Source organism: Mustela putorius, unplaced genomic scaffold (assembly GCF_011764305.1).
Source record: "Mustela putorius furo isolate JIRA1106 unplaced genomic scaffold, ASM1176430v1.1 tig00003898_pilon_pilon_pilon, whole genome shotgun sequence".
NCBI classification, from domain to species: Eukaryota; Metazoa; Chordata; class Mammalia; order Carnivora; family Mustelidae; genus Mustela; species Mustela putorius.
The window spans coordinates 5434977-5450257 of NW_025422047.1; the positions used below are offsets into that span (position 1 = coordinate 5434977).

A 15281-nucleotide genomic window follows, 5' to 3' on the forward strand; every position below is an offset into this window, starting at 1 on the left:
CCAAGAATATATAAAGAATGTCTAAAAATCAATAATAAAAGCATAATAAAAGCATGACCAAAGACTTAAAAAGAGGATGGCATATAAATGGCCCATTGCCACATGAAAAGTTGTTCAACGCCATGAGTCATCAGGAAAATTGATACTAAAACCATAATGGGTTGCCACTGTAAGTATAATGAGTAAAATTTAAAAGACTGGAAACACCAAATTTTAGCAAGGATATGCAGCAACTGAAATTATCATATATTACTGATGGGAATGTGTAATGATAAAACCACTCTGGAAAACAGTTTGTTAATTTCTTTTATAGTTAAACATATTATCCTGTAAACCATCAATTCCATTTTTCCATATTAAGAGAAATGAAAGCAATATGTCTACAGAAGGGCTTGTACAGGAATATTTATATAACAACTTTATTCATAATAGCTAGCAACTAAGAACAATACAAGTTGCCCATCAACACAAGAAAGAATAAGTGATTTGTGATGTATTTATTCAGTGAGAGTACTACTTAGCAAGTAAAAAAGCGTGAACTTCTAATATAACAGCACAATGAGTCAAATAAGTAAAAAAAAAAAAAAAAGGTACAAATGGGCATTCTGTTTGATTCCATGGGTATTGAAACCCAGTAACAGTCCAAGCTAATTATTTGTTTAGAAACACAAGAGTGGTTACCTATTTGTTGGATAGGAAGCAGGCTTAAAGGAATTTTCTGGGGTTATGAAAATGTTTCATATCTTGATGATCATGTTGGTTATGCAGATATGTACATTTGTCAGAATTTGTTGAATTTTATATTTAAGATCAACATATTATATATAAAATATACCTCAACAAAATAAATATGTAAAGTGAGAAAAAAAACCCAACTGGGGGATTTCAGACAAGCACTAGGACAACAGAAATAACAACTGGCAGCCTAACACTTCGGAACATGTTAAGACACTAAGTAGCACAGAACTGTTACATAGAATCTCAGTTGATAGTCATAGTAACCAAGACAAGTTTAAGTTTTATTTAATACAATTTTTAAGAAGTTATCAAGGTGTGCTACTTTTAGAAAGGAGTTATTAATTATTATATTGAAAGTTTGGAACTAAGATGCTTAGATATGGATGATCTAGAATATTAGTTTATATGACACATTTCTTAGATTTTATGTAAAGAACAGTTGTGGTTAATATTGGGAAATGATTCTGGCTAGAACTAGAATGTGGTCTCTTTAGAGACTGCTAAAAAGAGAGCCTGAAAAATTTCTATAGATGAGTTTGCTTGATAAGTTCTTGAAAAAGAACATTTGTCTTTATATGATTTGTGTGATTTATAGCGGAAATAAAAAACGTGGTATCTGTACTGTGTTTGTTTCAGCACTTTTTTTTATAACCCAAAAATGTTAGAAACTTGGAGATATCACAATGAAATGTGCTAAAATATAGCATTAATTTGTCCTGGTTATATTGCAACAGGTGGACATAAATAGACAAGTTTAATGGTGGTCTGTAGATTGACAATATTTGTCTCTGGGGTCCTTTATGACTTGTTCCACGGCAATCACATGTGCTTCAACTACTCAAATGATGAATTGAAATACAGTATTTGCAGTCTTTTATTGTAAGGTTAGTCTTCAAGATAAAGGTCGATCTTTTAAGTTAGTTAGTTTGTGGTTTTTTTACCTCTCTTCAAGTAGGTTACTTTGTGGATTGTCATGGAAATAGGAAACATTTTAGTTACCACACATTAACTAATGTGGTTTTGAGTTCTCAAATAAGACTGACAGCTTGGCTGTTTCTTGTTTATGGAAAACCTAATTTCTAATCTTTGCATCTGTTTTAGTAATAGTTATGCACGAGTGCGAGCTGTGGTGATGACCCGGGATGACTCGAGTGGTGGATGGCTACCACTTGGAGGGAGTGGACTGAGCTGCGTCACTGTCTTCAAAGTCCCTCACCAGGAAGAGAATGGCTGTGCTGACTTTTTTATCCGTGGAGAGCGACTCAGGGACAAAATGGTAATGAATAATGTATCTACTGCTATAATTTTAAGATTCTGTAGAATGAATTATCTACTTAAAGTTTTCATTAGCGTACCATTAGGAGAATGATTTTTGCTCAGGATCAGTGATTATATTTCTAAGCTCTTTTAATGTTAAGGACAGTGAAACATGCCTGTTTCTTTGCAGCTGGGACTCATTAATGTATTGTGTTAGAAAGGAGCTGCATTTTTTATTAGGTTTAATCATGAATAGCCCCCCCCCCCCCAGTTATTAAAACCAAGTATAATCTGCCTGCCTTCTTTCTCACTCTCCCCTAGACTAGTGGTTGACAAACTATAATCCACAGGGAATACCCAAGCCTACCATGTGTTTTTGTAAGATCCACGAGTTAATGATTTTTATAGGGGCACCTGCGTGGCTCCATCTCTTAACCACTTGCCTTGGGCTCACGTCATGATCCCAGGGTCCTGGGATGAATTCCACCTCGGGCTCCTTTCTCAGCAGAGAGCCTGCTTTACCCTCTACTTGCCACTCCCCCTGTTTGCTGTTTGTGCTTGCTCTTATGCTCTCTGTCTCTGTCTCTCTCTCTCTCTCTCTCTGAGACAAATAAATTAAACTTAAAAAAAAAAAACACCACCAAAACAACAACTTCAAGTTTAAAAAAAGAGGAATGGTTTTTACATTTTTTAATGATTGAAAAAAAGCTAAAGAAGAATAATAATTTTGTGACACATGAAAATTACATAAAATTCAAATTTCAGTGTCCATAAATAAGTTTTCTTGAAATATAGCCTAGCTTGTTCATTTAATTTTTTCTATGGCCCCTTTCATACTACAGTGACTGAGTTGAGTAGTTGCTGTAGAGACCATAAGTATCTGGAACCTTACAGAAAATTTTACTGGCTCCTAACTGCAGTTTCTTTTCTCAGGTTCTTTCTCTTCATTCTCTATGAATCTAGTTATTCTGGGCTCATAAGTCTACCTGTTTGCCAGACTGGTTTTTAACACTACTATTTTCTACTCCTTCCATCTGTATATTTTAAAATTTGAATCTAAACTTTGATAATGTTGGATATTTGTTCTCTTTTAATTGGTATGGAAAGCTCTTTCTTATCTCATTTGTGAACCAAAAAACAACTGCAGTCATACCTGAGAAGCTGAGAGTTGTTAATGTCATTTCTGCATCAAGCAAAAGGAAAGCACACACTTAGAAGCAAAAGGAGAATAAAATGCCAAAAATTTCCAAGATTCTTGAAAATAACTAGAATTCCCTTCAAATATGTAATTGTGGACTAGTTTGTAAGCCCATTTACTTACCATCAGTAATGTTATTTCTGTTGGAAATGTGTTTTAAGTTCCAAATAATTCTTTCAATACACGAACATTTTGATTAAATCTACTTTTTTTTTTGTTCCTCATTTTTTTTTAATTTTTTATTTTTTATAAACATATATTTTTATCCCCAAGGGTACAGGTCTGTGAATCACCAGGTTTACACACTTCACAGCACTCACCAAAGCACACACTCTCTGCAATGTCCATAATCCCACCCCTTTCTCCCAACCCCCCTCCCCCCAGCAACCCTCAGTTTGTTTTGTGAGATTAAGAGTCACTTATGGTTTGTCTCCCTCCCAATTCCATCTTGTTTCATTGATTCTTCTTCTACCCACTTAAGCCCCCATGTTGCATCACCACTTCCTCATATCAGGGAGATCATATGATAGTTGTCTTTCTCTGCTTGACTTATTTTGCTAAGCATGATACGCTCTAGTTCCATCCATGTTGTCGCAAATGGCAAGATCTGGTTTGGTTTCTGGGTATTTTTTATTACTGAGTTATTTTTAGTAGTTTAGAAATTTGCCCAAATTGTCTGTGCCCCAGTTTTTGCCTCAGTTAAATGGAGTTACCCTAAATCCTCTTGAAAGCTTTCCAACTCTGTTTTTTGAGTTTATGATTCATTCCTGACAAGGTATCTCAGTTAACCAGAATGTGGTTTTAGGATTGTAGGAAACCCCAGTTGAAGTCAAAAGTGTATATAATATATTTAACATACTGTCTCTAAAAGTTTAAATATTTAAAGGTAGTTTTGAGTTTGCATAAGATGGTGGATGGCATACTAATGCTTATTTAAATAAAACTTGTAAACTTCTAAGAAAGAACATACGGCGACCTGTCCTGGAATTTTATGCTTCTGTCTGAGCAAATAATAATGGAAATGTTGGAGGAGAGGTTGTAGATTTTAGGAACTGAATAAAATACTGAAGATTTAAGGCATGTTTTAATTTTGTAAAAATAGGAAGAAAGACAAGTCAAAGGTGGAGAAAGAGTTGGAGAAAACAGTTGCTAGAAAAAGCATAAAAATAAGGAAAGGATGACCTAGATGTGAAGTAGAAAAAAGGAATATCAAAGTGAAACAGAATATTAGTTATATTAATGATGGTGGACAGTGTACTTTAGGATAATTAAATACAGGACCAAATCTGCATTAATTAGGAGTGAAGCTGGTCAGTGAAAGCTCAGATTGATGGATTAGGTGGTTGCTTATAGTGTGGCTTTGACATAAAACTAGTGAGAATAAAACTGGGATTCAGAAAGAGCACACAAAAACTTATTTCCTTGTCAGGACTTAATTTGAGTCCATAACCTAATCCTACGGTATAGAATCGTAATAGATTAAAAAGAAGATAGGTTTTCCTGATAGAAGCACTGACCTAGGAATCAGAACATCTCTTCTTTCACCCGACCATTTTGCCTAGAGGAATCTTATTTGTGAACAAGGATGATAAGTATATCTCTGTGTAGACATAAAAGGAAAATTACTTTCAGTTGGAAGGTTGCCATTTTTCTTGTAAGGATTAGCAGTAGTGAAGAGTTTAGGTGATGGGGACTTGTGTGATCAAAGGCAGTGGCAGTAATGCCTAGAGATGAATTGAAAATAGCAGTCTTACGGAATCTCAAGATAAATGGGACAGGGACATTGAAATAAGCACATTATTTGGCCCCCTTTCTTGGGTAATGCACATCTGACCAAGAAAATTCTGAAGCAATAACAGAATTGAAGTGTATACGTTTTTCATTATCACTGCATTTTGAGATCATTAATGTCCTTATCTATCGATGTTTTCATTAATTGGTTTTATTTTAATCCATTTTTCTGGATTCGAGTTTCATGATTTATCTAAAAAAGAAGTACCTTATGACTGTCTATAAGTTTACAGAGGTCTTCCCAAGTTAATGATGGTTTTCTTTAAAATCCTTGGTGAGTAAACTGCAACTAACTTATCTCCATGCAATTCATGTAAAAGATATTTGGTAAAAGCTGTATTCTGTACCCATTTTTTTAATGTGAGTCACATCTTAGAATTTTCTACCTTAGGTGAATTGTAGAAATGAAGTGAGATACCTGCCTTTCATACCTATGAGAAAATTTGTGCCCTCTAAGAAATGATCAATAATTAGTAATCTGATAGTTAATAAAGAAATACTTGTGTAGCTAATAAAGAAATACTAGATAATACTTTAAAGTGTATGTATTAGTCAGAATACTGGTTAACCACAGTTAAGAAGAAAGGTGGCTTTTCTCAAAGGTAAAATATAGACACTTAGGTAGAAGACTTTTTCCAGTCTTTGATTTACAGTTATTATACTAAAAATGTCTTGTTACATTCCCAAAGGGTTATATTTCAGTACTGCTGCTGCTGCTACTACTACTTCTTCTTCTTTCACAAGAAAGGGAGCTCAGATAAAGAGCAGGCTCACTGGGATTTTTTTCAGGAAGATGGTCTTTTGTATAATTAGGTCAGTGCTCATTCATTCATTCATTCATTCAGAGAGATTAGAAGCTATTTCCTATGATGCTTACCTATAACTTGCCTGCAAAGTTATGATGCTTGCAAAGGTGGAATTTATTTCGCAGCCATCCTTTCATACTGTAAATTAGAGCTCATGAATAGGTAAACGTGGCTGGAGCTCCCAGACTGCTTGCCTCTTCACCACTAGCAGTTCCTCCTCTTTCCTTGTTGCCATACAAATGTTCTTTTTCTAAGTGTGCCTGAGGAAAAAGTTGGAAAGTTCTGCTCTACATCGACTTGCATACTTTATTGATGATTGAGAAGGAACTCAAAAGAAACACCAGGCTTTGGTGTTAATAGCCGAAGGTAATAAAATACTACCTTTAATTAGGTAATAATGACACTTGGGGATGGGTGGAATAGTTTTTGACAAGGATGGATTCTCAGAACTGCTTTTTTTTTTTTTCTTTTAATATGAATTGTAGCCTCCATTTCCTTCTAAATCTTTATAGCCTTGGTTTCTTCAGTAAAAGTTAGTGTTATCTTGGATCACATTTTAAAAAATGCTAACTAAAATTTAACTGTTAATTTGGGTTAACTTCACTGTTGAGCTTCACATTTCCCATGATAGAAACTTTCTCTTTTGCATTCAGTTTTCACTGGATATAGTGACCCTTCTCTGTTAATATGATAGTCCTATTTTATAGGCAAACATTTTATCAAAGTATTTACCATATGTATAGATTGTATTATTTGACCATTTTAGCTAAATTGCATGTGATATATAAATTTGAACACTAAATTATATATACCTTTAGTCTTTATGAGTACTTGAACAAACTCTCAGTAATATTTAAAATTTTGCTCAAATATTACTCAACACAGTTTTAAGTTATAGATTCTAAAATAACTATTTAGAATATTTTATGTAGTATACAATAAAAATACTACAAATTTAATTTAAAAGTTACATACTACGAGATAACAAGAAATGGGGTAGGCTATATAGAAAGATAACGTAGGATTCTTACAATATCTAGATTACTTAAAAATACTCTGGAATCAAGAAAAAGACACTGCTATGTCAAAGCAGTTACAGATATAACTAAAAGCTTAAAGTGACAAAGTAATATTAAAATGAAGAAAGGAAAAATAAGAAGCATTTTAAGTTTTAAGAATTTGCCTGAGATTAAAGGAATTGTTTTTTGGATTAATAAGTAATTGGGTTGTGGATAAAAATGGTTATAAAAGTTAAAATGCCTGTAAGATAATAGTTCTATTGTTTAAAAAGGCACATTTTATAAATGGGGCTTCTTTCCAGTTAAGTTGCCAGAACCTAAAACAAAATTAGAATGTTTATTTCTAGGAAGAAAATAAAATAGTTAAAATATAGCAGTGGCTTTTTAAAAAATGAAACTTACCCACTCTCCACCATTGGAAACCTTAGAAGATCAGGGATCATCTTTCTGTCTTGGATTGAACTTTATAAAAGTACAGAACAACAGTTTTCTGCTTAGCCTTTCCCACTGTACTTCAGTGAATTATTCCATTGTGAAACTTCAGTCCTACAGAACTCTTCCTCCACTGAAAACCAATGAATGGCATTAACTAACTTTCTGTTCAGGATTCAGCCGCTCTGTCTCTTTGAAAATGCTGGTTCTGTCACCATAATACCACAGAGTTGGGGGAAAAGTGGCAGTGGGAGTAGAGATAGTTCAGGATTTTTCTTGTTCCTTACTCCTCGTACAGGATATTCCTCTATCACCCATGTATATGCCATTTAGATCACCATCCTCTAGCTTTCATTTTCATCTGTTGACCGTAGCAGTTCCTTCCTGTAGCTAACTTTTCCACATCTGAGCCTCATCATTTTTGGCTGCTTTTCTTTGCATATGTCATTACTATTTTATTCCCCTTTTCTTGCTCTTAGAGTGTCCTGCATAATCTATCACTTTGTACCTCCAATTTTCTCCCAATTTCACTAGACTCCTTCAGGCTTCAGTATCTTTCCTATTGTCTTCTTTTTTAATCCAGTCTGATTTTTCTTGTCAGTTATTCATACCACTCTCATTCATATTTCAGTTGCCAGTATGTGATGAGTTTTTGACTTACCTTGCACTAAAGGAAATTCATTGAATCCCACATTATCAAAAGGGAATACTCCCTTTTTAAAGGTGAGTCTTTCATGTCACAAGTATTTATTGAGTAGCTACTGTGTGCTAGACATTGTTCTACACACTAGGGATATGTAAATAAATAAGTCCCAGTTTGTAAGGCAACATTCTGGTGAGGGACGAAGAAATATTAGAATAAACACAATAAAATGCTGGATAGTTCTCAGTGCTAAGGGGAAAAAAACAAGTCAGGAGAAAAGAGGTGTAGGGAGTTTTTTGTAGGGAGGTTTGTTAAAACTAGATTGGATAGCCAAGGAAGGTTTTACTGAGAAGTAGGTAACATTTGAGTAAAGATTTCTATTTGGATAAGGCCTTATATTTTAATTTATATGTTTGGACTTTTAAATCTTGAGTATCCTTAAAGTAGAATTAATCTGTAATTTTGGCTAAGATTTTATGCTACACTATGTAAGATCTTGAACTTTTTGTGGACGTGGTGAATGGATTCAAATAGTGCAACGATAATAGTCATAGACTTAGGAATTAGTGATTCTTCCATTTCTTCAAACAAGTGCTCTTTGTTTTTTATTCTGTTTCATTCCTTTCTTCTGTATACCTCTCCTTTCTTGCCTGTATTACTGCAGATGAGTCTCCTAATATTTTTCATGGCCCAGTTTTACTTTTCTCTGGCTTCTATAGTGCTTATCATACTGAACTTTCTAAAACCTGGATCTAATATTTCTTTAGTAGTTTCCAGAAATTTCCTTGAGACAGTGCTATCGTCTTATCTCAACACAAAAAACTTACAGTCTGGTCACTGCTCTTTTTATTTGTCTTGAATGTATCTGCCTGTTTACCAAAGCAGTGCTTTCTATGATGTTGCCTTAGTGAATTATTCATTCGTGATTCACCAAAAGTATGTGTCGAACTTATGGAAATGCCTTCCCCTCTTTTACATTAACGAAATAACTGTAAAGATTGCATGTTGAAAGTTTATATGGAATAGTGAATATAGGCAGACAGCTTGCTACTCATGAGGAAATGAGAATGGAAGGAACAGTTGCCTTTTTATTGTCCCTGGTAAGTAACAGATGGAAAAATAGGAAAACTGAGTTAGAGAAGGCACCTTGGGCAAACCAGCATTCCTGGAATGGAAGAAATACTAATTAATAACATTCATCTAGTCCAAAATTAACAATTTGTTATCTTTAGAGACTATAATAAATTATACTGTGAATGGCTTTCTGGATAGCTGTAAATTTTGTGACTTTCCTCCCAGAAGTTGTTTTACACCAGTTAATTCTTTAATAGTCCCTGTATTCCTTAAAGGGGGGGGGGGGGAAACCTGCCTGTTATCATTTCTATGCTCTTTCTTCTAGAGACATGTAATAGCTGTTTCTTGAAAATTAATATCTGGAATGTGTCCCATGTTACCTTTCCGGTTACTTTTATTTCGTCTTTTTAGAAAACTTAAGCATAACACTTGCTTCAGCACCCTCTTTATTATGTTATACTTCCTCTTTAATATTCAATTATTAATTTTAAAGTAATATTTAATTGTTTAATGATTGACTTATACTGGCTAATTTGTTCTATCAGGCTCATCAGAATTATCTTGGCTTGATGTTTCTGTTTTGTGTTTTTTTTTTTAAGATTTTATTTATTTACCTGACAGACAGAGATCACAAGTAGGCAGAGAGAGAGGAGGAAACAGGCTCCCCAGCGAGCAGAGAGCCCTGTGCGAGGCTTATCCCACTGAGCCACCCAGGCGCCTTTTGATGTTTCTGTTTTATATCTCATTGTGATATATTGCACATCCTTTCCATTACATTCCAACTGCCATTAAACTGCTAATGATAGTTAGTAGCCTCCGTGATAGCTAAATTAAAGCCCAAACTCTCTGACCCCAAATTACTGACTTTTTTAACTTTACAAATATTTTCTCACTACTTTTGCTTATTAGAATCTAAGTGGAATGTAGCATGTATTTAATAGATTAGTTGATTGATATTATTCCTTTAATTAATCAACAGATATTTGAGTGCCTTCTGTGTGCTAGACTTTTTAAGTTTATGATATAGTATGATGGTTTGATTTAGACTTCTTACAATAGTCTGCTTGGGCAGCCATAAGAAAATGCCACAGGTTGGCTGCTTTAAACAGTGGAAATTCATTGTGAAGTCCAAGATCTAGGTGCTAACTGGTTCATTTTCTGATGAGAACTTTTTTCCCTAGATTTCAGAAGGAAGCAGTTAAATACATTACAGTTCCTATTCAGTTCCACTGGTTTGTCTGTTGATTGTTAAGTGAATATTTCACTAAAATTTTTAATTTTAGTTTTATGTAGTTTAATATCTGCTAATACTAGTTTTCCCCTTGTTAGTAATTTTTAACCTTTTTTATTGGTATATCTTTGCTCATTCAAAACAGTGAACAATTTGTCGTCTTTTTTTTTTTTTTTTTTTTTTGGTATAGGTACACTCATTTTTTTTTTTCCCTAGGCACATCAAAAATGTTTGATTGTAAATGCTGTTTTGGGGGGAAGGGGTGTCATTTCTGGTGTCCTTTAAAGCTTATTCATGAAACTTACCTTTCTTTTGTATAGCATTAGCTAGAACTTCAGAATAATATTAAATGTTGGTGCTAATGTTGGCTTCTTTGTGAATTTAATGGAATATCTGGTGTTGCAGACACAAGTGTGATTTAGCTATTGCTTTGAGATGTCCTTTATTATAAGAAAGTGTCCTTAATGTCTCTTAGGTTCCCCTACCAGAAGTTGATACTCATTTTTCTGAAATCTAGTTGTGCAGATGTTCTGTAGACTTTTTAATTGATATTTTTATTGTGAAAATTAGAGATTACTAATTGTTACTGTAAGGAATAATATGAAGAGATCCTGTTACTTGGGTAACATTTTGCAAAACTATAGTATCACAGTCAGAATATATATTCAAATTGGTAAAAACCATGATCTTCAGGTTTCCCTACTTTTACTAGTACTTATTTGGGTGTGTATTTAGAACTATACAGTTTTACCATCCACAGAAAAGATACAGAACAATTCAGTAATCATGAGAATCCTCCCTCCTGTTACTCTTTTATAACCACATCCATTTCCTCTTTCCCCTGGCAGCCACCCATCTGTTCTCCACTTCTCTACTTCTGTAATTTCAAAAATGTTTTATAATTGGAATCATAAGTAAGTAACCTTTCAGGATTGGCTTTTTTCATTGACTATTGTTCCCTGTGGTTTCATTCAGGTTGTATATCAGTAGTCTGTTCCTTCTTATTACTGGCTAGTGCTCTGTGATGTCTTTGTACCAAATTTGTTTAACCATTGACTCATTGAAGGACATGTAGGCTGTTCGCAATTTTGGGCTATTGCAAATAAAGCTGCTCTGAACATTCATGTACACGTTTTTTTATGAATCTAAGTTTTATTTCTCTGGAATAAATGACCAAGAGTGCAGTTGTTGAATGTATGATAGTTTCATAAGAAACTGCCAGACTTTTTCCCAGAATGGCTGTGCCATGTTACATTTCCTTTAAGGTTGTTTTGTTTTAGTTTGGCAGTTTGGAGATCTAACAGCCTATGGGAGCTTGGGAAAGAGCCAAGTAAAGAAGCAGGAGTTATTGCCTGTGCCCAAGAATTTTGGGTGGTTGTTTGTGCGGCCACCAGGAGTTAGAACAGTGTCTTAATTAGAAGTCATTGACCAGTTTTCTCCAATTTCTACTGGTAGCAGTCTCTTCTAAATTCTCTACAGGGGATAATCTTCTTGCTGGTGGTCTTCATATCTCTCAGGTGCTGAAGGAATGACCATGTATCTCATTTTCCACTTCTTCATCCCCTTTTACTCTTCCTACTGATTCAGTTTCTCTGATGGTTACAAGTCTCTGGTGGTTTTCTGTTTTCAATCAGTTTTAATTAAGTTTTTCTAGGAAATTGGCTATTTTTTAAAATTTGGGTTTATAAAACCTTATACTGTATTCTTTATTACTTTCTAAAGTTTTGTCGTGGTTTCAGTTTTGTTCTACTTTCATTCCTAATTCTGTTTATTTATACTTTAGGGGAAAAAAAGATTTTATTTAAAGAGAGTGTGCAGGGGAGAGGGGAGGGCGAGGCAGAGGGAGGGGGAGAGAGAATCTTAAGCAGACTCCACACTGAGTGGGGACCCAAGGTGGGGCTCAATCTCACGACCCTGAGATCATGACCTGAGCGGAAACCAAGAGTCTGATACTTACAACTGTGCTACTCAAGTGTCCCCATTTATTTGTGCTTTTATGCTGTTTTTTGTTTGTCTGTTTCATTTCTTTGCAGAGAGTCAACTTTTAGCAAGAATAGGATAAGATCTCCTGAACATCTTTTACCCAAATTCATGAAATCCACTTCCCCTTCCATATACCAATTCTTTAACATTTTGGCCTATTGGTTTTGTTACTCTCTCTCCCTCCCCCAGGAGAGAGAGAGAGAGAAAGACACACACACACACACACACACACACACACACACTTTCTGAACTATTTGAAGTAGGTTGCATATATTCTGCCGTTTACCTCTTTGTGCCTCAGTGTATTTTTCCTGAGAACAAGGATATTTTCTTAGTCACAGTTTAATTATCCTATTTAGGAAGTTTAACATAAATATGGTACTTGAATCTACCATCCATTTTCCAGTTTTGTTAACTGTCCTAAAAATGTTCTTAGAACATTTTTGTTCCTTCAGTATGAGATCACATAGTACTTAGATGTCACGACTTTATTCTCCTTTAATCTAGAGCAGATCCTCAGTCTTTTCTTTATGACATACATATATTTAAATACTGACTCCCTCCCTTCTGTTGTAGCTGAACTGCTCTTATGTGAGAAACACTGTCATTGTTTCTTCTGTTTCTTTTTAAAAATGTCTAAAATCCGCTCAGCTCAGAACATGCCATGGAAGACAAATTTTTATTAATAGATAATTAGTAAAATTATATATTTGATAATACAGTATTGTTTGATATTTCTTGGTGTTTTTATAAAGGATTTTATATCCTCCAGAAAACTAGAAATGAAGCAACTATTTGAGATAACAAGTATTGATTTTGGTTAGAAGTAATCACATTGAAGTTGGCATTTTTATTTCAAAAATGAAATGATTTTTTCCTCAGAGTCAAAGATACTTCATAAAATTACTTGTGAAAAAACTTAAGCCTGGTTGCCAGCTGTACTACTTCTTAGATAATACAATTTGTAAACCTGTAATTAGCTCTTTGTAAGGTAGCAGCTATAATAAAGTACATAGTAGTTTGAAAGTACATATTTAATTTTACTCTGCTCTCCCAAATTGTTAGTTGCTATTAATGAAAACAAAAATGAACTTGTACCCATTTTTGACTTGGTCTATTTTAAGTACTTCTGGCAAACAGTCCAGTAATTTTATGATGAGAGTTTTGCTCTATATTTCCCAAAAGAATTTGGAATATATCTTCAGAAGTTTTAGTTACTCTAGAATTTCTTTCAGAAGGAGGAAAAACATTGGAGATTGAAATTTTTCACTGCCTTTAGAATCCGTTAACTTTAGCTTCTCAGAATCTATCCATAAGCTCTTTGAGCTCCTGAGTGCTTTTTATTTATCATTCAAATTTTTCCTCCTTCTTTATTAAAAAAAGTCTTCTCGCAAATTCTGATCTGGTTTTTCATAGCACTTATTGTATTATGGATTAGTGCTGTCACCTCATGACCAACATCACCATTACTACTACTGTTTATTGAAGGTTTACTATGTGTCAGTTACAAAACAGTGTTAAAATTCTACTGCTTCTTAAAATGCTCATGCAGTTACCTTTATTGAGATCTTTATTTCTCCATACAGCTTCAAGTTACTGTCTAGTATTATTTCATTTCACTTTGTAGGATTTCCTTGAGCTTTTTTTTTTTTTTTTTTTTGCAGGGTAGATCTAGTGGGAACATTCTCTCAGTCTTTGTTTATCTGAGAATGTCTTAATTTCTATCCTACTTTGAGGGGCAGTTTTGCCCAGAATAAAGGATTGACTTTTTTTTTTTTTCTTTTAGTACTTTGAATATATCTGCCCACTGTCTTCTGGTCCCCAAAGTTTCTAAAGATAAATCTGCTAATACTCTTTCTTAGGACCCCTTGAATGTGGTGGTTCATGTGTATCTTGCTGCTTTCAAGATTCTCTCTCTGTCTGGTGTGTGGCTATCTTTTGAATTCATCTTATTTGGAATTCGTTGAGCTTCTTTGATGTTTATATTGATGTCTTTCATCAATTTATGAAGTTTTAAATTATTGTTTCTTCACATATTCTCTTTGCCCCTTTTCCTTTTCTCTTTCTGCAACTCCCACAATGTATGTTGGTTCTCTCTCTCTCTCTTTTTTTTCTTTCAAAGATTGATTTACTTATTTTGAGAGTGAGGTGGGGGGTGGAGCAATGCGGAGGGGCAAAGGGAGAAGGAGAGAGAATCCCAAGCAGACTTCATCCTGAGAGCAGAGCCCTAGGCAGGCTCAAGCTCATGACCCTAAGATCATAGAGCCAAAATCAAGGCTCTAACGCTTAACCAACTAAAATACCCAGGCACCCCCATGTTAGTCCTCTTGATGCTGTCCCACAGGTCCCTTAAGCTGTTTGCTTTTCTTTAATCATTGTTTTTCTAGTCTTCAGACCCAATAATGTCCATTGTCTATTTTTAAGTTCATAGATCTTTTTCTGCCTGTTCAAATCTGCTTTTGAATCTCTGTAGTGAATTTTTTGTTTTATTTATTGGACTTTACAGCTCCAGAATTTCTTCATTTCTTTTTAGATTTTCTCTTTATTAATACTTTCATTTTGTTTGTAGGTCATTTTCTTGACTTTTTCCTTAAAACAGTTTTGTGGGATTTTTAAAAATCCTTTGTCTAATAGATGTGCTCAACAGTTTCTGTTGATTTTCTTTTTACTTACAGTGGGAAAATGAAAAAATGAATTTACCGGTGGTGTGCCTTGAGCTTTTTTGTTGAACATTGAACATTGAGTCTAATTATGTGGTAACTCTGGAAATCACATTGTCCCCCTTCCATAAGATTTGTGCTTTTTTTTTTTCCCTTTTAAATTGTTGTAGGTTATCTCTGCTGAGGATCTGCCTGAAGTGTAAATTTAGGTCTTCTCATGTCTTTTCTGAGTATTTCCTTGGATATGAATAGTCACTTTCTGATTTTTCCCCATGAATGTAATTGGTTTTGAATGTCCTCCTCTTTAGTGTTTGGCACCCAAAATGGGAAAAAGTTAAAAAAAAAATAGCTAAAAAAGGATGCTGATCCTTTAAATAACCTGGACATCTCTTCCATTTGTTGAGGAGGGACTTGAAACAGTAAGGGAAGTTATACCAACTATGGTTGTC

At 34.3% G+C, this 15281-nt stretch overlaps 1 protein-coding gene across 1 annotated transcript in view; it reads left to right on the forward strand.

The window, feature by feature from the left end:
• The window catches only part of SPRED1 (sprouty related EVH1 domain containing 1), a 111610-nt gene that overhangs the window by 59928 nt on the left and 36401 nt on the right, over positions 1-15281 (forward strand). Inside the window, exon 2 of the mRNA XM_004751073.3 lies at positions 1840-2014. Within this exon, the coding sequence (XP_004751130.1) occupies positions 1840-2014 (175 nt within the window). The remainder of the gene's footprint in view (positions 1-1839; positions 2015-15281) is intronic.